The sequence below is a fragment of the Lynx canadensis genome, chromosome E2 (genome assembly GCF_007474595.2).
Source record: "Lynx canadensis isolate LIC74 chromosome E2, mLynCan4.pri.v2, whole genome shotgun sequence".
Lineage (NCBI taxonomy): Eukaryota > Metazoa > Chordata > Mammalia > Carnivora > Felidae > Lynx > Lynx canadensis.
In genome coordinates this window covers 50,599,629-50,619,160 of record NC_044317.1, presented here as the reverse complement: position 1 = coordinate 50,619,160, position 19,532 = coordinate 50,599,629, and the positions used below count along the sequence as shown (strand labels likewise).

Genomic DNA, 19,532 nt, shown 5'->3' with positions numbered 1-19,532 from the left:
GTTATTTATCTTCCTAATGTTGGGTTTGTTTTTTAAAAAAAAATTTTTTTAAGATTTTATTTTTCAGTAATCTCTATACCCAACGTGGAACTCGAACTCACAACCCCAAGGTCAAGAGTCCCACGCTCAAGCGTGCCTGGGTGGCTCAGTCGGTTGAGCAGCCAACTTTTGATTTCGGCTCAGGTCATGATCTTGCATTCATGAGTTCGAGCTTGGCACTATGCAGAGCCTGCTTGGGATTCTGTCTCTCCCTCTCCCTGTGCCCCTCCCCAGCTCACGCACTCTCTCTCTCTTCAAAATAAATAAATAAAACCTAAAAAAGAAAAAAAAAAAAAAAGAGTTGCATGCTCTATCGACCGAGCCAGCCAGGTGCTCCTCCCCATTTTGTAGAAAATAAAACCAAAGCCTCATCAGTTCTCCCTCCCTCCTCCACCATCTGTCCTGATGATGCTGAGTATAATTCCATGTGAGACTTTATACTTTTCCTAGATCTGCATGCGTCTGAAGTCAATGCATGTTCTTGTTTTTAATCACACTTTATGTGTCTTTCAGGACTTGTATGTATTTCTTCACCGCACGTTGTGTTTTGGCAACTTTTCTGTGTCGAAATGTATAAAGCTCACTCATTCTTTTTATTTTTTATTTTTGAAATTATGACATTTATTAGTAGTGAAGTATTTCAGAATTGTTGGTGTGTTGGCAAAAGCCTGCCTGTGGATGGAAGACTCTGCCAGGAAAGCAAACATGAGTGATTTCACTGCTTTTGCTGGTTTCGTTGTTAACTACGTGCTTGACAACCACGGTTTAACTTACAGATTTTGACAGAAAATTCCCTTCCCTTCCATGTTAGGCTGAGTTTCCATTTGGAACCCTTACCTTTAAGGGACTGTTTCTTTAGATTTATGAATGAGGAGCGCCTGGGTGGCTCAGTTAAGTGCCAACTTCGGCTCAGGTCATGATCTCACGGTCTGTGAGTTCGAGCCCCGGGGCGGGCTCTGTGCTGACAGCTCAGAGCCTGGAGCCTGCTTCGGATTCTATGCCTCCCTCTCTCTCTGCCTCTCCCCTGCTTGCTCTCTCTCTCTCTCTCTCTCTCTCTCTCACACACACACACACACACACTAAATAAACTTAAAAAGAAGCTTAACAAAAAAGTAAACACCCACTCATGATTAAAAAAAAAAAACTCTCTGAAAACTAAGACTAGAGGGGACTTCCTTAATTTGATAGAATTCTACAGCAAATATACTTTCTTCCTTGATGTCTCAAAAGAGTCACGGAATAAATGGCAAAAGAAGTGGGAAGGAAAAAATGGTTCTTATTTTCAGCTAAGTAGATACATACGGTTTAAAGAATCTACAAACTATAAGAGTAAGATCAACATAAATAAATAAACCTAAAAAAGAAAAAAAAAGGCTACCTTGTGGGGCCTTGGAGGAGGTAAGGGTGGGAGAGGAGAGGCCTGGATCAGGGCAGGGGCTGCAGGGAGGGAAAAAACTATGAGGAAGGCCCCAGGAGAGACACTTCCCGCCTGGATTTGGGCATCGCTGGGCCCACATTCTCAGAATTCTCACTTGGTTCACTTACCAGGTCACAGAGGTGATAAAGCTGAGTGGAGACTCTAAAACTTGTCTGCATGTCTGGATCTTCTATAAAACATTTTTTTTCTTAATAAAGGAAGGCTATATAAAGGCTTCATAGATACAAATATGTTTGCCAAGAACCTCTGAAACTGATAGAGAAGTTAAAGAAAGCTCCCAGAATGTGGAAGGAAGAGGAGGGATGGGAACCAGGACAGTGACATCTAGAGGCGATGAGGGTCACTGCAGGTGGCGCCTCAGACTTGGGCTGTGCTCCAGAAGATGTAACAGGGACAAGGAGAGCAGGGAAGGCCTAAGATGTGCAAAGTTAGGGGCGCATCCAGACCCTTCCTTCTGACACCAGCTGCAAGTTCCGGGAGGGGGGGGCATAACAACCAGTACAGGTGTACAGGACAGGGTAGGGCTGTTGATGTACTTACAAGTACATTAACAAGTACTTACAACGTATATATTATTTACAATTACCAAGACTGCCAATAAGCAGTCAAAAATTAAAATCACTTGTAAGGGTGGCTGGGTGGTTCAGTTAAGCCGCTGACTCTTGATTTTGGCCCAGGTCACGATCTCACGGTTCATGAGTTCGAGCCCTGGGTCAGGCTCGGTGCTGATGGTGGGCAGCCTGCTTGGGATTCTCTCTCTCCCCCTCTCTCTGCCCCTCCCCCACTTGCGCCCACACACGTGCACTCTTTCTCCCCCGCAAAACAAACAAGTAAATAAAATCGCTTGTAAAAATTGACAGGGGCAAGTACGGGATGCAGAATATGTTATAAAGTCACATAATGGATGGGTGGCAGCAGGAAAAGGAAACATTTATTTTATTTATTTTCAAAAAATTTTTAATGTTTATTCAAGTTTTGAGAGAGAGAGAGAGAGAGAGAGGCAGCAGGAGAGTTGGGGAGGGGCAGAGAGAGAGAGGGAGACACAGAATCTGAAGCAGACTCCAGTCTCCCGGCTGTCAGCACAGAGCCCGTCGCGGGTCTTGAACCCATGAACTGCAAGATGGTGACCTGAGCTGAAGTCGGACGATTAACCAACTGAGCCACCCAGGTGCCCCTATTTTATTTTATTTTATTTTATTTTATTTTATTTTATTTTATATTTGAGAGAGAGCACGTGTGCACTGGAGCAGGGGAGGGGCAGAAAGAGAGAGGGGGACAGAGGATCTGAGGAGGGCTCTGTGCCCACAGCAGAGAGCCCAACCGGAGGCTGGAGCCCGTGAACCATGAGACCGTGCCCTGAGCCGAAGTGGAAGGCTTAGCCGACTGAGCCACCCAGGTGCCCCTGAAAACACAATCGTTTTTGAAAAGTCAACTTAGCAAATCAAGAAATGGAGGTTTAAGCTTGTTATTTGGCATCATGGGGTTAAACTGGAAGAAATAAATGCAGAAAAGACCAGAAGTGGTTTGAGTAAGAGCAGGCCTGAAGCCGGAGGTAGGGAAGGTGGACTTCTCTGTTTTTCAGTGCACCCCCTTCCATGTTGCTGAAATCATCCCCCACCCCCCGCCCCCAGCACCACGCCCGCCACGTCCTTATGTTATTCTTCTAACTAAAAGGAAGGAAAGGCAACCAGGTCACCGTGGCTGCTCCGGGGGATGGTTGCCCGACGTGATGTATAGGACGTTTTCACAAATTCATTTCGTAATGAGCCCGAGGACGCGTCTTTTCCCCCATCAGTTCCTCGGTCTGTGGATGGCTAATAATCACTCCTAGGGTGACCCGCGTTTCCGCACCAAGTCTGTGCTTGCGTTGCGTTTCCAAACGATGGCAATGCTGATACTCCTCACTCACATGAATAAGTGATCAGGTAAAGACGTTGTGGGCACAGCCTGTGGCTCAAGCCCCGAGCTCCTTTTGAAGTCCCAAACCCCACAGCGAACACACCTCGGGAGCTCAGAAGTGGCCGCGCCACCTTAGGGGGAGGCGGGAGGGAGCCTGGCTGGCCCTCGGGGGCACTGGGAACGCGCTCAAGGAACCAGCTTTACCTCTGCCCGGGCTCTGTCCTCTCCCTCCCCCTAGAGGTGCGGCCCCCGCTCTGGACGGCCCTTCCGGGGCGGCCTTTCTCAGCCCCGGCTGCTTGCCGGAATCTACTGGAAGCTTTCGGAAGATGCCCTCCGGGCCGCCCCAGGCCCGCTGACTGACCCGGCCCGGCGCCGGTCTCTAAGGCGCCCACTCCCTGGCGCCGGCGGCCGCGTCCCCATTGCTCCGGCTGGGACGCCGAGGCGTCGAGGGGCGGGGCCTGCAGCGGCTCCGCGGCCAAAGATCCCTCACCCCTCTTCCCCCCGCAGTGTACCACTGGGCGGAGATGCGGGCCAAGATGCGCCTCATGGGCTTCAGGGCGGAAGCCGTCAAGCCGCTCAATGAGGACGCGGCCGCCGAGCTGGGCGCCGAGCTGCTGGGTGAGGCCACCGTCTTCCTCGTGGCCGGCGGCTGCCTGGTGCTGGAGTACTGGCGCCACCAGGCGCACCAGCGTCGCAAGAGGAGCGAGCGGCAGACCGCCTGGGAGGCGCTGCGGGAAGAGGTGGGCCACCTGGCGCTGGCGCTGGAGGCCCTGCAGGAGCAGGTGCGCGCGGCGCCTGCGCAGAGCGCGCTGGAGGAGCTGCAGGCGCAGATGCGAGAGGTGCGCGCCCGGCTCTGCGCCCGGGACCCGCCGTCCGCCCCCCGAGCGACGCCCGAGGAATAGGGGACTGTAGGGCCCCGGTCTTCGATGTGGCTGTTGTCGGGGCTGTGACGACTCTGACATGGCCTTCTGTCCACACGGTCCGTTGAGGAACCTGCCCAGCTGATTCCACCTGGTCCCTTTCGGGGCGGAAGGGAGGCTGGACTGGGGCTGATCCAGACAGGCTTTTGGTCGGCCGCCTCCCTACTAACCTGGCCGGAGGTACCTTCCACAGGGACTCTGTTCCAACAGGAGTCCCTTTGTCCAATCCTTCCCCCCCCCCCATCTCTCCCCCACCCCCACCCCCAGGCCCAGTCCACGGGTTTAACACTCTGTAATGGAAAGAGATCGTGTCCCATTGGATCCCACCCACTCGCTACTAGGTGGGCCGGCGGGACACATGGACCCAGCCAGCTCATTCTGTCACACTTCCACTTATCTGAGTAGGGTCCCCCCCCCCCCCCATCCATTACACCAGAACGCCCTTTCCCCCTTCTTCATCGGTGCAGACCATTGTAAAGAAAATGCAAGCTCCCAGTGGGTTTACAGACCCGGTCACTTTCCATCTACCTCACTTTGGAGGGGACAGAGAAGGATGGGTCTTGGAGGGCCTTCTGCCCAGTGAGTCACCCTGTGGCTCCTGCCTTCAGTCCACCAACCACTCGTACCTCAGCAGGTCACCCCCTCAAGTGGATCATTCCAACAGATACCCCCCTCTTTAGTCTGTGGCATAACCCATGGTACAGGGTCTCCCCACCGCCTGTGGTCTGTTCCAACAGGACTTGGTCCTCTGGGACAGAAAAATTGGTCCCGCCTGGGGATGGGCCATTCTGTGTCGGTCTAAGCCTCTGTGTACCTGAAGTTCTGGACCTCCTGTTGTCCTTTTCCACTGTCCTTCCCTGCTAGCCCTTCATAGGGACCCACCCAGTCCCCTGCTACATGGGTCACTTGTCACATCCCATCCAAGCCTGCTCTCAAGTACTCAGGGATTCCTTCTTCCTTCTTGCCTTTGGACTGATCGCCCAGCCCACCCTCACCCTCCTTCACGCAGTGGGACCACCTGCCCCTCAGCTCTGAAGTCCCCCACCCCCATCCGAATGGAATATTCCAACCAGGCAGGGTTTTCTACCCCACCTACCCCCTGCCAACCCATTGAACCACTGAAGGGGGTGTGTGTGAGCTCTGTGACTTCTGAATTCTATTTTTTTTCAAGATTGTAAATATTTTATAATTAAAGGAGCTCTGGGGTAAAGAAGTCATCTTTAAGAATGTGTCAGAGAACCATGACGTACATCTACAAAATGGGTACAAGGCTCACTGAAATTAGGAGAGAAGCTGGGAGGAGTCCCACAGGAAGGGCAGAGTCATCCCGTAAGCCCTTTCCCAGATGGGGAAACTGAGGCCCAGGGGTAGCCAAGGGACTTGCCCGATGCCACACAGTCAGTGAAGGACCATGCTTAGCTTTCTCTACGGTACTGAACTGTTTGGTGCAGGGGGGAAAGGAATGAGGAGGCAGCCCAGAAGAGGCTTGGGGACAGGAGGAGGCTGAGAGGGTATTGAGACCACCCAGGTGCAGGAGCCCCGTGGGAACCGGAACAGGAAGAGGAGGGGAAGGGAGTTTGCTGGGGGAGGGGCACATCCCCGTCTTCATCAGAGCGGCCCTTCAAATCACTCCAGAAACCTTAGCATTTATAAAAACTGGCAGATTTATTCCGTAGGGGCCAATTTTTCAAGAAGCTAAAGGTGAAGGTGGGAGAGGGGAGGTTTCCTCCCCTTTTCCTTTCTCCCTCCTTTTATTTTCCCCAGGGGGTAAAAATGGCCTGGCCCCCAAAACCTACCCAAATAAAAAAAACAAAACAAAAAAAACAACAAAACTGAGGTTCCAAAAAGTTACAGCATCTTAATTCCTCATAGAAAAGGGGAAGGAGCCAAAGGGAAGGGAGTTCCCTGGGGTGGGGGGTGGAGGTGCCCCCAGCCTGGTGGGACACCCCCCCCCCTTAAATAGCTGCCCCAAATGGGACAAGCCTGGGGCACAGCATTTAAAAACTCCCCATACCCCATTTTATCAAAACCAAAGAGAAAAAAAAATTTCCCTTTCCCCCCCAAAAAACCTAAATACATATATATATTTTTTTTTTTCTTAAAAAAACAAAAATTCGAAGGCATTAAGCGTTAAAGTGAATCTAGAACAAGGGAATGTGAGATTCCCTCCTTCCTCCCCCCTTACTGTGGGGTTCATTGGTACATCCCCAGCGGAGGAACCAGCCCCAAGGAGAGGGGAAGGACCAAAGGGAGCAAAGGGTGGGGGCCTCCCCAGCCAATCAGCAGCCAGTATGGGTGTGGGCACGTTGCCAAGGAAGCCACACCCCCTTGGAATTTTCCAAGTAGGATGGGGAGCGGGGACGACGCATTCCTGTGTAGTCTTCAGCCAATTCCAAGTCAAGTTGAGGCAGGGAAAGCAGGGTGACAGGCGGGGTGTGCAGAAAGGACATACGGGATTTTCGGGAGCCCTGTGGTCAGGGGGAACCCCGCTTCCTCAGCTCCTGGACAAATGCTGGAAGGAAACAAGGGGCAGAGGTCAGGGGCGGAGCCTCTTCCCCCTTCCCTTCCAGAACAGGGCTCTCTGCAAGGGATGCCTCCAAACTAGACATTTAAAATTTAAAAAACCGCCTCACCTTCAATGATTTCCTCTTTCACTTTCTGCAGTTCCTTCCTCACCTCTTCCAGAAGCTCCTGGAAATAATGGGGTGTAACCAGTCAGGAAGGGTACCTGGACTTGTAGAAATGAATCCTCCCTTTCTTAATGACTGAAGGGCCCGAGGAATAAGGTTCAAGGACCACACACACACACACACACACACACACACCCCACCCCCCCACACACAATGACATCACTGATAAAGCCATAGAGTGACTGGAGAATTCTAGGGGAAAATTCTGGATCCTTGGAGCCAGATGAAAAGTACTGGAGAACATCCAGTACCGGGGTTGGCAAATACATTCCAGTCTCCTGCCAATTCCAGTTGGTGATGGATGGCTGGGGCTGGTGTGCTGGAAAGGACTCTGGGTACTCCTCAGGAAGGAGCGCAGTGATAGATTAGTAAGGTCTGTCCGGGCACTGGCAGAGGAGGCTGTGGTTTCAGTGTCCTCCCGACCTGATTGAATCCCTCCATGTCTCGGATTGGAAAACTGAGGATTCAGAGGCTTTATCATGGAATCACAGGGCAGGCCAGCGGCAGCGTTTGGACCCAGATCTCCTGTCTTCCCGTGGCCCCTTTCTAGCCCCCGATTCTCACCCCTGGCCCCTCCCCTGAGCTACCTGTTTGACTCTCTCCAGGTCTGACTCATCACTGGAGCTGGGCGTAGAGGGGTGGGCCTCAGAAGTGGTCACGGAAGAAGAAGACTTCATCCTAGCGAGTCGGTGTGGTTTGGAATAGAAATGAGGTTAGAGAGAGGGTCCGTCTCCCCTGCTTCCCCTTCCAAGGGTCACATGGTGTTCCTTCCTACAAAGTGGGCAAATCCGACTATTTCCGGGGGGATGGGGCCCCAGCATTGATGGCCCACCTTGGCAAGGTTGTGCTGTTCTTTTCCCAGGGTCTCCGCACAGATTCTGGGGGAAAGACAATGAATCGGGAAGATCAGGGGCAAGGAAGGTCCTGCCTCAATCTCCACCCCCTAGCTTCATCAGCCCCTGTTCAAAGAAACGTCTCCGGAGACCACAATCCCCAGCAGTGTTGGCACAGACTCCCCCATGGAGGGGAGGGGGCGGGAGGGGCGTTCCGGGTGAGAACAGGGCATCCTGACACATAGCTCCTGTGGCCGGACCGGCTCACTCACCACTCTGGGCTGGGACTCTAGCCTCTGGCTCCTCCTGCTGGTGGGAAATAAAACTGTCATGAGACGGGCGGCTCGGTCTCCTCCTCCAGCTTCAAACCCCGCCCATTCCTAGCACACCCCCACCGCCCTCCCCAGTATCCCTACCCGAATGGTACAGCCTAAGGTGCACGTGGCAGGAAGAGCCCCTAACTCACATTGGCAGATTCATCCTTGGGGGGTTTCTCCCCAACTTGTGTGGCTTTCCTTCTGCAGGAGGGACAGGCAAAAACAGATGGCTTCAGCCCTCCCTCAGCCACTCGGTAGTTCTTAACCAGAGTTCTAGAAAGGTGGATTCTAAGGCGTAGAGTTCTGGAATTCTCTAAAACTTGAGTTTTAGAAGTTAAAGAGAGCGCTGTTCTCCAGCTGGGGTGCGGGCCTTACACTGCTCCCATCTGGGAAGCACAACGCGCTAAGGGTGGAGGGCTCTCTGTCTTCCGCTGCTTGGGATTCTAGGAATCTGAGTGTCCAAGATGCCCAGGCAGGATCTCCTAAGGGGAGACCTCCTGAGGTCCTAGAATTCTGGGTTTTAGAACATTCTAGAGGCCACCTGGGTGGTTGCAAACCTCAGCCATCTCAGGAGAATGGAATCTCCAGCATGAGATCCCAAACCTGGCTGTCGAAGAGGGAACTTTCACCCAAAGAAACAAACGCGTTGGGAATCTGAGCCCTCCCCCAGCCCGGCCCTACTGAACTGGAATCTCCAGGTGATGACTGCTGGTCTCGGGAGCCTTCCAGAGCTTTCCAAGGCACTGACTGCTCCAGGCTCCAGGCTCAGGCTCACCTCCGGGCCAGCATGGCGTTCATTTCTTCCATCAGCCCCCCGCCCGTGCTCCGGCCGCTGTCTGCTTTGGGGGCTGAGGGCCCCCCTGAGGCCTCCTCCTGCTGGAGAAATTACAAAGAGGAAGGGGCTTTATGCGCAGGCCTCTTGCCCCCCCCCTCCCCCAGCCCTCCTGTGACACTCCCCCACCCCCCCTCCCCCGGGCAACTCTGGCCTCATTCCATTATCCCATCAGGGCCCCATCACCCCACATCCTGCGGGACCTGGCCCCCTCACCTTGCTGACTTTCCTGAGTTTGGCTCCTGCAATGGCGGCCGCAAGGCCGGGGGCCCCAGTTCCGCCACCACTGGGGCCTTGTGCTGTGGGGAGAGGGGGCGCAGGGGGCGGGCCTCCCCCTGCTCCATGCCCTGCGGCCGAGACCCCTGAGGGGGACACCCCAGGAGGTGGGGGGGGACCCGGAGGAGGGGGAGGTCCTGGAGGGGGGGGCGGCCCCCCAGCCGGAGGAGCAGGCGGGCCTCCTGAAAGAAACAGAGAAAGAGGGTGCTAAGAAAGAAGCCTCGCCCCTCGCTGTCCAGCCGGCCCACCCCCCTCCTCTGGGGAGTCCCGCCTCCACGTCCCCCCAAGGCCACCCCCAAGCACTCACCTGCATTGGAGACCCGGCGCTCCATGTGCTCCGGCGGGCCCGGGGGCTGCCTGAGAAGGGGCGACAGAGCTGCTATCACTCGGGGTCCCCGAGGATGGCCTGCAACCTCCCGGCTTCTCTCTCAGGTCTCCGGGGGGGGGGGGGGCTGACTGCCTTCCTCCCCCCCCCGGGGGCCCAGGAAAGAGTTGGGGGGAAGGGCAGGGACAGGGAGACCAAGACGTGAGGCTTCTAGTCATCGACCGTCAAGAACGTTTGAATCACAAAATGCCCAAGATCTTTTAAAACGACCGACTTGTGGACTCTGGGAATGTGGGGACCAGGATTTGACGGGGTCAGAACGTGCTGCAACTCTGGGTGTGGGAACTTCTCGAACTCTCCGGGAGGTGGGGTTTTCTGAAAGCCCTTCATTCTTAGCCCCCTGGGAGTAGGAACACTGGGGAAACAAAGTCGGAGAGTGCCGGACTCTGGGAGTCAGGGGTTCTGGAACATCCTAGAACGCTGGTAGTGGTAAGGCTCCCCACCCAGGGGCTGGCCCCACCTTTTCTGCTGTTCCACCTCCTCTGGGGCAGGACCGTTCTGGACAGACCAGGTGGAAGGTGCTGCTGGTGGTGGCGGTGGCGGAGGCCCCCCTCCTGGAAGGTGAGAGTGGAAAGGGTGGTGAGTCAACCCTGGAACTCGGCCCCACCCAGCAGCTCTCTCGCTCAGCTCTCCCAGGAAGCTCGCCCGGAGGCTCTCGCTTCCTTCTTCCTCCAGGACCCCGACCCTCGGGCTCGGGTGTGGGTCGAAGGTCCCCCCACCAGCCTCCCTTGACAGAACTGGTTCGAGCCAGGTGCTGTGATGATGCCCAGCGAGGGCAGCGATGCCCATGGGGCCGTCACCTACCCCGTGTCTTGCGGACCAGAGTTTGCATGAACCCCGCCAATTCGGGCTGATTCCGGCGTCCAGGTTTTTAACCACCGTCACCGCCACTCAGACCCCAGCCCAAGAATGCCTTTCCCAGAAAGGTCGAGAGCCTCTTCCTCACCCGCCTCCAAGCCTCTGGTTCCCACAACCTGAACCACCCACCATCTTTTTCTGTGCCCCCAGACGGGCAACCCCTTCCCCCACTGGCACTGAGGTTGCCCCGGGAAGCGAACCCCTCTGCCATCGGGGTATCTGAAGTGCCACGGTGGCCGCCCCGGACGCCGGTCTCCTCAAGCCCTGCTCCTCAGAGTATTGTCTGTGCACTGGCAGCCCCATATTCACCGGGGCGCTTACTACAAATGCAGGGGCGCAGGCCCCACCCCAGCTGAACTGGAACCCGCGTCTACCTACACGCCTGGGGCGGATGGGGGGGGGGGAGAGCAGGTCCACGTTTCACACTGATCGGAGGTCTTTTTCTTCATAGCGATGCCAGAAAACTAACCGATGACGTATCACTACAATGGGCACCTAGTGAAAGGGCACAGGGAGCCTTCTGGGGCCTGGAAGTATCTCCGTCTTGATCGGGGAGGCGGTCACCTGGGAGTCGCACGTTTTACACATGGGTGCACGTGGGGCACAGAGGGGCCCGTGCAAAATCCTCACCGTAGAATCTCCACGGTAGCGGTGAGTTAGCAATGAATGAGAATGGGGCTAATTTGGGGCGCCTGGGGGGCTCAGTCGGTTGAGCATCTGACTTCAGCGCAGGGCGTGATCTCACGGTGTGTGGGTTCGAGCCCCGGGTGGGGCTCTGTGTGGACAGTTCGGAGCCTGGCGCCTGCTTCCGATTCTGTGCCTGCCTCTCTCTCTCTGCCCCTCCCCAGCTTGTGCGCGCTCGCCCTCTCAACAATAAATAAATAAATAAACATTTAAAAAATGGGGCTAATTTGAGAGCGGTAAAGTGGCAGGGCTCAGCGGTCCCCCCTGCCCAGTTTCGAACCTTCCAATGCCTCGAGGGCGCTGGCCATGCCCGCGGCGAACTGTGCTGCGTCCTCCTTGCTCCCGAAGTTGAGGCCCCAGACCTGGCGGGCGTCGCGCCACTGGTGGAAGCTGGGGGTGGCCTGGTTATACTTGATACCCCGGACGATGGCACAGTTGATGACCACCTTGGCAGGAGGGGAAAGGCGGGTGAGGATGGTGGGGGCAGCGGTGGGGGGCAGAGCCCGCACGGGAAGAGGGAGAGGGAGGCGGAGGCTTCACCTGCTGGTCTGGCTGCATCTTCCAGCCGACAACCCGGAAGGAGTTGGCCGTGGGGTTGTGGTAGATCTGGACGCGGCTGAAAGCCTGGGGGCCCGTGCCTGCCGGCAGCCATCGCTTGTTGGTGTCATCGTAAAGCATCACGGTGGCCCAACTGGAGCAGATCACGGTCTCACTGCGGGGTGGGGGGGGGGGGGGAAGGAAGGAGAAGGGCAGGTTAGCACAGCCGAGCACGGGCCCCACCCTCCACGGGCTGGTCACCTCCATCCGGGTCTCCCGGGGAGATTTGGAGATTCACGGCATATGAGGGGGAGACAGGCCTGCAGGGAGACCGAGGCAGAGACTGAGAGAGAGAAGCAGACAGGTGGGACAGAGACAGACTGAGCGGAAGGGAGACAGACAAAGAGGCCAACTGGGAACGTGAGGGAGAGGAAGAGTCAGACGGATAGACGGCAAGAGACAAATGTACTGACGGATGTGGGGAGACGGGCGAGGGAGGGAGAGCCAGAGACAGAGAGACAGGCGGAGGGAACAAATGGGAAGACAGGGGCTGGGGAAAGAGACAGACAAGCACCTAGTGAGTGAAGAGAGACAGGCAGACAGTCCGAGACAGACGGACGGAGATTCAGGGGAGCGGGTAAGAGTTGGACACGGGGGCTCAGGAGAAGCAGGACGGGGGGGGGGGGGACCCGGCAGGAGCTCTGCGCAGCACTGGGGACCAGCCCCCGCCCGGTGCTCTCAGACTCGGTTTCCCTGTCTCTGCCAGGGTGCTTGACCACCCCCCTTCCCCCACAGCCCTCACTCCCCGGCTCAGGTCAGGGGAGGAAGCGGAGGCTCAGGGAGGGGAAGGGTGAGGTCTGCGGTGGGCGGAACACGGACGCTAGATCCCAGGCTCTTCCGCCCCATCCATCCGGCCCCCGGGCACCAGCCGCCATCAGCAGACGCTCCCTGTTCTCTCAAGCCTATGTCTTGGGCAGTGATCCAGACAGGCCCGGCCCCACCCTCTAGGGCAGTAGACAGTCCTGTCCAGGGACAGTGCCAGCCCAAGGCCAGGCTTGGGGTGCTCAGAAGGAGCACCCGCCCTGGCCTGGGGGTTAGGGAGGACTTCCTGGAGGAAGTGACATCTGACTCAGCTTTGGCAGGGAGGAGTCAGGACACCGGTTCTGAGTTCAGGATCTGATATTCAGAGACGTGGGTTCAAATGCTCCCTGAGACGCCTACTCCATGTGACTCAGGCCAGCACCTTCCCACCCAGGTACTCATCTCCCTTGCCTGCAAACCGGGGAAATGACAGTCCCCACCTCCCGGGGCAGTGGGAGGAGTAAACGAGTCTGGGCACAGACAGCCCTTGGCAGAGTGCCCGGCACGTACTGAGTGCTTAGTAACTGTCAGCATCCCTTTCACGGCACCCTGAACGGACACCCCTGGGGAGTCAGACGGCCACATCTCCCCGGAGCCCCCATCAGTCCCGGAGAGGTTCCATGCCCCCTCCCCCAGTGAGGGAACTCAGGCTCCCAGACGGGAAGTGACTTGCCCAAGGTCACACACAGACCAGAGGGAAGCACTGGTCCCCACCCCGCCCCACCCCACCCCCAGCAGACTTTTTCCTGAAAAGAGGAAGTTGGTGGTCAGGGGTTTCCGGGGAGATAAATTATACTTGGCAATGGCTCTGCCTCTGCCAGGGCTGGGGGCTGGGGCGTGACGCTGACATTGTAAAAGACAGGGCAGGGAAAGCCCCTCAGCAGGCCCAGGCCCCGGTTCCTAGGCCAGGAAGCTGAGCCCCCCGTTCCCCCTCGCACGTTTATGTAATCGTAGCGCCTCCCTCCCATCGGGCACTAGAGCCGGTCAGGCACTCTAAGCCCTTTGCAAAGGGACACCCATTCTATGCCCACGGCAGCCCGCCAAGACGGGCACTATTTTATCTTCATTTTGCAAGTGAGGACTATAAATGGAGGCCCAGAGAGGTGGAGTGACTTGGTCTCGATCACACAGCTGGTAAGCAGCAGAGCAAGGACTTGAACCCCCGCCACCTGGCTCTCAAGCCCGCAGTCGTAGCCACCGGGGAGACTGCGTGGGCCCCACCCAAATATCAGGTGCTGTTTCCAGACAAGTGCGGCCTCGGGGACTGTTTCTGGCTCCCGCTGCCCCTGGCAGAGCAGGGTTAAGGGCTCGCCCACACCTGCCACCCACACCCAGGGCAGACTCTGGCCAGGCGCCCGGGGCTATGGTTGCCACTCCACCCTGCCTGCACTTTGCTCTCCCAAGCAGCCTTGCCCTGCTGAGTCTCTGGCCCGGCTGGAGAAGCGGGGAGTTGACCCTCTCCAGGCCACAGCGTCCCCGTGAACGGCAGAAGGATCTTATTGAAACACAAGTCGCAAGTCGGATCGTGGCCCTTCTCTTCTCGGAAGCTCCCACGGCTCCCGCAGAATAAAAGCCAACTTCTCTCTGTGGCCTGTCTGATCCGTGTTCACCTCTGATCTCATCCCTTCCCTCCCTCAAGCTCGCTGTTCCGGCACCACTGCTCTGTTCCAGCCCCGCTGTCAGGCCCTCCTTCAACATGCCAGACACATTCCTGCCTCGGACCTGTGCACTTCCTCATCCTGGGTTCTCGCCTCCTTCAGGTCTCCCCGTAGGATGTCACCTCTTCCGGGAAGCCCTCCTCAACTACTCCATCTGGAAAAACTCCTCCCTCTCATCCCATGTTCCCTATTTCTCAGCAGGGATCCTTCCTGACAGATCCCTGTCTCCCCTACCAAACTGTCAGGACAGCAACTCTTTTCGTCTCTGTTCACCGCTGTGTCCCCACAACCTATGTACCTGGCACGTAATGGACACGCAATGGTTGCCACATTCGCCAAGTAGTTGTTAATCGTTAAAGGGAAAACTCTTAACGAAGGCGCCCACCTTTATGGGTTAGCCTGCGTCCCCGACACTGTTGTAGGTACAGAGCCCCAATTTGCCCAATGAACCTTGGGACATGGGCTCTGGTGCTTTACCCGTTTTACAGATGAAGCACTATGGGCACAGAGGGGTAAAGACACTTGTCCCAGGTCATTTGGCAAGTTAAGCGGAGGGGCTCCTGTCTGTACCCTAGTCTACCCAAGTTCTTAGTCTCATTTAAAGAGGAAACAGCTAAGCTGAATTTTTTAAGAGGCAAGGTATAAAGTGGTGCATATCAGAGGTTTAAAAAAAAAAAAGGTGAGAGGATATAAATACATCTGCACACAGGGTGGTGAGGTGATATAAGCAGGGGCTGCTTCTCAGGAGACTAACGACAGCAGGCCGGAGGGCCCCTGGGGGCCTGAGGAAGGATGGAGGAAATGGACGTTTAGGACGGTTTACCCTTTTGAATTGCTTATTTCTTTTTTCTTTTTCAACCCTGGGCTGGTGTCACCTATAAGATGCTGCTTCGTTACTCAAGTTCAAAAAATAAAACTGTAAACCAGGCAAAAAAAAAAAAGCTGGAATGGAAAATCCCACAGCCCGGGCAGCAGGGAGTGAGTTTGAAACGGGGTCCGCCTGATTTCCCCAGTCTCCCGGGGTCTCGCACCCTTGATTTGACACGAGAGAGCCTTAAATCCCAGCCAGCCCAGGACCTATACCTTCCCATAAGTCCCTACATTCTGGAAAGCGCTAACATGTGGTGGATGACAAAGGGCTCAAGTCACCCCCGTGCTATGTGGCTTCACCTCTCTGAGTTGCAGTTTCCAGCCCTGGAAACCGTAACTCACTGGGTTTTCTCTAAGGATTCAAAGAGATAAGAAAAGACTTGAACTCAGGACCTGGGACTTGGTACTGGCTGAACAAGGGAGTCAGAACAGGAGCAAGAGGGCTCCTGTCACTGAAGGCAATCACGCATAGTCACTCTGGTTTACTCAAGCCTTCCAGATTAGAGGCTTGCCCTTCCCTCCCCTGCTTCATTCCCCTCTCAAGATTCACCCCACAGCCTCCTTAAACCATAAAACTTGGAATCCAGTCCCCCCAGGCGCATACCACCTTTCCAAACTACAAACCTTGGAAGCCATCCTGGATGAGGAACCAGGTCTTTGGCTTGTGTGGATTCTTTCTGGTCCCTCCTCCCCAAAAAGCCTCAGTTTCCCATAAATGAACGGGAAGAAAGGGTTCTTTTTGCTTCTCTGCATTATCTTAAGTGTTCATACAGCAAAATCACGTTACTTGTATTTTTTTTTTAAGAGCATTAAAAGCCCTGAGACGGCCCTGAGTTCAAATCCAAAGTTGCCTACTTCCACAGACTTTAATAAGTGATTTACTTAAACTCTCTGTGCCTCGGTTTTCCCACGGAGGGGGGGCAGTCATAATACAGTGCCTGGCACTGAGTAGATGTCTGATCAAATGGTCTCATTATTTAAAAAAAAAAAAAAAAAATTTAATGGTAATAATAATTACCGTAACTGGAAGAAGAAAGAAATGGACCCAAATACTTGAGTCCCTTCTGCCCCGAGACTCTCAGACCTCTGCCCCCTTTCTCTGCCTTCCCAGAATTCCAGCTGAGTCTCGGATACGGCAGACACTCAACAAATATTTGTCAAACTGGGAGAAAAAGAACTATATCTTGTAATTTTCCATTTTTTAAAAAATTGTTTAAATGTTTTTTTTTTTTTAATTATTTTTTTTTTTTATTTTTGAGACAGAGAGAGACAGAGCATGAGCAGGGGAGGGGCAGAGAGAGAGAGACACAGAATCTGAAGCAGGCACCAGGCTCTGAGCTGTCAGCACAGAGCCCGACAGGGGCTGGAACTCAGACTGTGAGATCCTGACCTGAGCCGAAGTCGGACGCCCAACCGACTGAGCCACCCAGGAGCCCCGTAATTTTCCATTTTAACATCCTCTCTTCCGACTGCCCCCAAGACTCTCCCCAGCCAAACCAGACAGAAATCAGAAGATCCCAGTCCCCTCCCCTTCCATCTACCCTATCAACTTCTGATGGATCTCGGGCCAGGCCTTTCTCTCCATGAGCCTCAGTTTCCCCAGCTGCCCTCAGGCAGAGGCATGGGTCTTTTTGAATGCTAGCGGTCCTGGGAGAGGGGGCACGGCCCAGGAAGTTGGGTGTGGCCATCAGCAGGGAAGACCACCCCCCCCCACCCCAGGTGGGACACGCTGTAGTTCAACTTCTGCCCCCAGCCCCCAGGAGGTGGGAGGTTTGGCCGCATCCAACAGTAGGGGGGGGCCTGTGGGAGGACCAAGGCTTCTGGGACTGGGGGAGGGGGGTGGGAGGCCGGCCCAGACGCTGCTCCTGCCCTTTTACGGTCTCACAGTGAGTGAGGCAGCACTAACTCGGACATCCGCCATCCGCCTTCCACGGGCCTGGGACCGGAAACGCGAGGGGGGGGGCAAGGGGCGGGGCTGGGGGGGGGCAGTGGGAGAGGAGAGTCCCCCGGGAAGAGGGTGAGGGAAGAGAGCCTGGCTCCCGAAAGAAGCCCCCTCTCCAGGGCAGACCTGGAAGAGACGTTGCTACAATGGGGGTAGGCAGGAGATCTTGAGGGTGTCTGTGGGTTTCCCCTTGCTCCAAATTTTCCTACAAGCACTTTCACATGCGGAGGGGACTCTCTAACGGTCACCAACAGGAATGCCACTCTTAATGTCAGAGGGCAGGGGCATGGGGAACGTGAGGGAAGTGGGAGGACGTGGGCACCAGGGGGTTAATCCCCAGTCGTCCCAGGGGCCTCCCCCCTGAAGCCGGGGGCTTTGGGGGCAGGAAGTCCCCGAGAGAGTGGAGGAAGGGAGATAGTATTGTCAGGCTCAGGCCCCAAGGGAGAGATTATGGGGGGCCGGGGGAGGGGAGAATGGGGGGAGGGTCTACTCCGGTCCCCCAGCCCACACCGGCCCCGCCCTCAGGTGAGCCCAGGAGTTCTCAGGGAGGCCCAGGTAAGACAAAATCCCCAGGTCCTTTGGGCCCCCCACCCCCAGGATTAAATTCCTGGGAAGAGAGCTGGAGCTGTCTTGGAAGCCTGGGTCCCAGGGGGAGAGGGCTGTGACCTTGAGGCTTCACAGCGTGCCCCCTCCAACCCAACGGCCCCGGATGGCCAGGAAGGGGGGCGGTGGTGAGAGCAGGGGGAGGCGCGTGGTGGGGAAAGCAGCCGGCCCACTGCGCTCCTTGCCCGCCCCCCCACACCAGCTGTCTCGACAGGTGAGTCAGGAAGACAAAGGCCCCTCTTCCCCCAGCTGCCGCGCCCCCTCCCTCCCCAGGACCGCGCAGGTGGGGGCGAGGGGCCGCCCTTCTGGCCCCGGGCCCGGGAGCCGCCCTCCGCGGGGAGCGCTCGGGCTCGGTCCTAGGCACAGCTTGCTTAGAGCTGAATGTGGGTGGGGAACGGCGGGGGTGGGGAGTCCCAACCAGACCCCTCGAGGCTGCGCCTGGGTCTGTGGGTTCGCCCGCACCAACCTCCACCGGAGGATGAGGGCCCCCCCAAATTCGGGGGGGGGGTGAAGCACCCCCGAAGTTAAGCGAGGTCCCACTGGAGAAGGCTTTTTCTAGAGTCATGTAACGAGAGACCCCCCCCCCTCAAACCAAGGTCTACGTCTCGAATCTCTCTTCCAGGTTCCGGGGACCCCCAAAACCAGTCCCCCCCCCCCAATCCCTTCTGGAGCCCCAGTTGAGATTGTGGGGGGTGGTCTGAGCCCTGCCTAAATCCTGGCCTCCACGCAGGGAGTAGCTACCAACTTGGAGGTTCTCTGAAAAAGTCTTTAAGAAATTCGGGAGTCCTCCGAGCGCCCCCAAATCTGAGGGCTCCCAGGAGAACCTCAGCGGCACCACCCCGAGCCTTAGGAGTCATGGCGAAGTGGTCAGTAACTGGAACTCGTCCAAGGGGGCTCGGCCTCAAATCCGAGGCCCCCAGTGCCCTGTCCCCAAATTCCAGCCCGGAGCAAGCTGGGGGAGGGGGACAAAGGCGGGGCGAGGAGCCCGCGCGGAGCGCGGAAGGGTTTGGAGGCAGTTCGAGGCTCACCTCATGGCTGCTCAGCGGGCGGGCGGCGCACCCACGGGTGGGTGCTCCCGGGGCGCCCCTGGCTCAAGGTTCAGGGGTTCGGGGCTGGCTCCAGGTTCTGCTCAGTCTCCCCCAGGGTCCCGCCCCATAGAGTCCGGCTTCCTGGGGGGAACGTGGACGGGACCGGGCCGGGTCCTCAGGCGCCTCCTCCCTCTGGAGGTTTGGTCGGGGGTCCCTGCGGCAGAAAGGGGGTGCGGCGTCCCGTCCCCGGCGCGCCCCCTCGGCCGGCGGCGGGTACAATGTTACTCTTACTACTGTACTTCTCTTCGCTACATTTCGTTCCAAAATTCCACTCCCCGCACCCACAATGCCCTGCGCCTTAAAGGGGCCGCGGACACCTCAAGGCAGTTTGGGGGGGGGGTGAAGGGCGCTTAAAAGGGCAACGCGGAACCCTAGACTTCCGCTGTTTACCTCTTCCCCAACGTTATTGCATGGGGATGCATGCCGAGGGTCGCCCCCAAATTACGGGGGGAAGTTTGGTGGAGGGTAAGGGTTCCTTCCTGGATCCCTCGTTCTCTCCCACGATGGAAATTCCTAGGAGGATCTTAATGGGGACACAATTTCTTCTCACCCTCCCCTTCGACTTCTCCATTTCTTCACATTCTGCTTAATGGAGGGGGCGGGGGGAGCGATCTGGTTAATCCTAGATTCTCTCAAATTTTCTCCCTTAAAGGCTACCTTCAGACTCCCAAAGTTCCCTTCTCTGCCAATTTATGAAGGGTTCCTGCGGGGTGAACCCTTTCCCCAGCACAGACGGGGGCGATGGGCCTGGAGGGCCCCATCCCTCTCACCGCCCCCCGCCCGCCCCAGGAAGGTGAGGAGG

The 19,532-nt window shown here is 56.5% G+C and overlaps 2 protein-coding genes across 5 annotated transcripts; one reads left to right on the top strand and one right to left on the bottom strand.

Annotated features, from left to right (window-relative positions):
* The first annotated feature begins 1,810 nt into the window (after window positions 1-1,810).
* Window positions 1,811-4,278, top strand: LOC115502159 (optic atrophy 3 protein homolog). Its single transcript, XM_032591290.1, has 2 exons — window positions 1,811-1,826; window positions 3,761-4,278. The coding sequence occupies exons 1-2, from the start codon at window positions 1,811-1,813 to the stop codon at window positions 4,276-4,278; spliced, it is 534 nt and encodes a 177-aa protein (XP_032447181.1).
* A 1,661-nt stretch (window positions 4,279-5,939) lies between these two features.
* On the bottom strand, window positions 5,940-19,015 carry LOC115503540 (vasodilator stimulated phosphoprotein). Of its 4 annotated transcripts, none has more exons than XM_030299830.1 (13): window positions 18,671-19,015; window positions 11,712-11,883; window positions 11,452-11,617; window positions 10,090-10,183; window positions 9,552-9,601; window positions 9,185-9,426; window positions 8,912-9,009; window positions 8,286-8,337; window positions 8,092-8,125; window positions 7,819-7,864; window positions 7,574-7,664; window positions 6,930-6,987; window positions 5,940-6,808 (listed from the first exon to the last, which is right to left on the bottom strand). In XM_030299830.1, exons 1-13 carry the CDS (start codon window positions 18,673-18,675, stop codon window positions 6,771-6,773), a joined length of 1,146 nt encoding a protein of 381 aa, XP_030155690.1. In that variant the 5' UTR covers window positions 18,676-19,015; the 3' UTR covers window positions 5,940-6,770. The 4 variants fall into 4 exon arrangements, with proteins under 4 accessions (XP_030155690.1, XP_030155689.1, XP_030155688.1 ...); XM_030299829.1 differs by having other exon boundaries at window positions 8,092-8,128; window positions 18,671-19,013; XM_030299828.1 differs by having other exon boundaries at window positions 8,912-9,012; window positions 18,671-19,009.
* Window positions 19,016-19,532: the final 517 nt, after the last annotated feature.

Bases quoted from the DNA above. Each gene is read 5' to 3' on its own strand.
- LOC115503540 (XM_030299827.1), bottom strand. The intron at 7,665-7,818 runs GTGGGCCATCAA...CCGACTCGCTAG, and splicing joins AACAGCACAACCTTGCCAAG to GATGAAGTCTTCTTCTTCCG. The intron at 6,988-7,573 runs GTAGCTCAGGGG...CATTATTTCCAG, and splicing joins ACCTGGAGAGAGTCAAACAG to GAGCTTCTGGAAGAGGTGAG.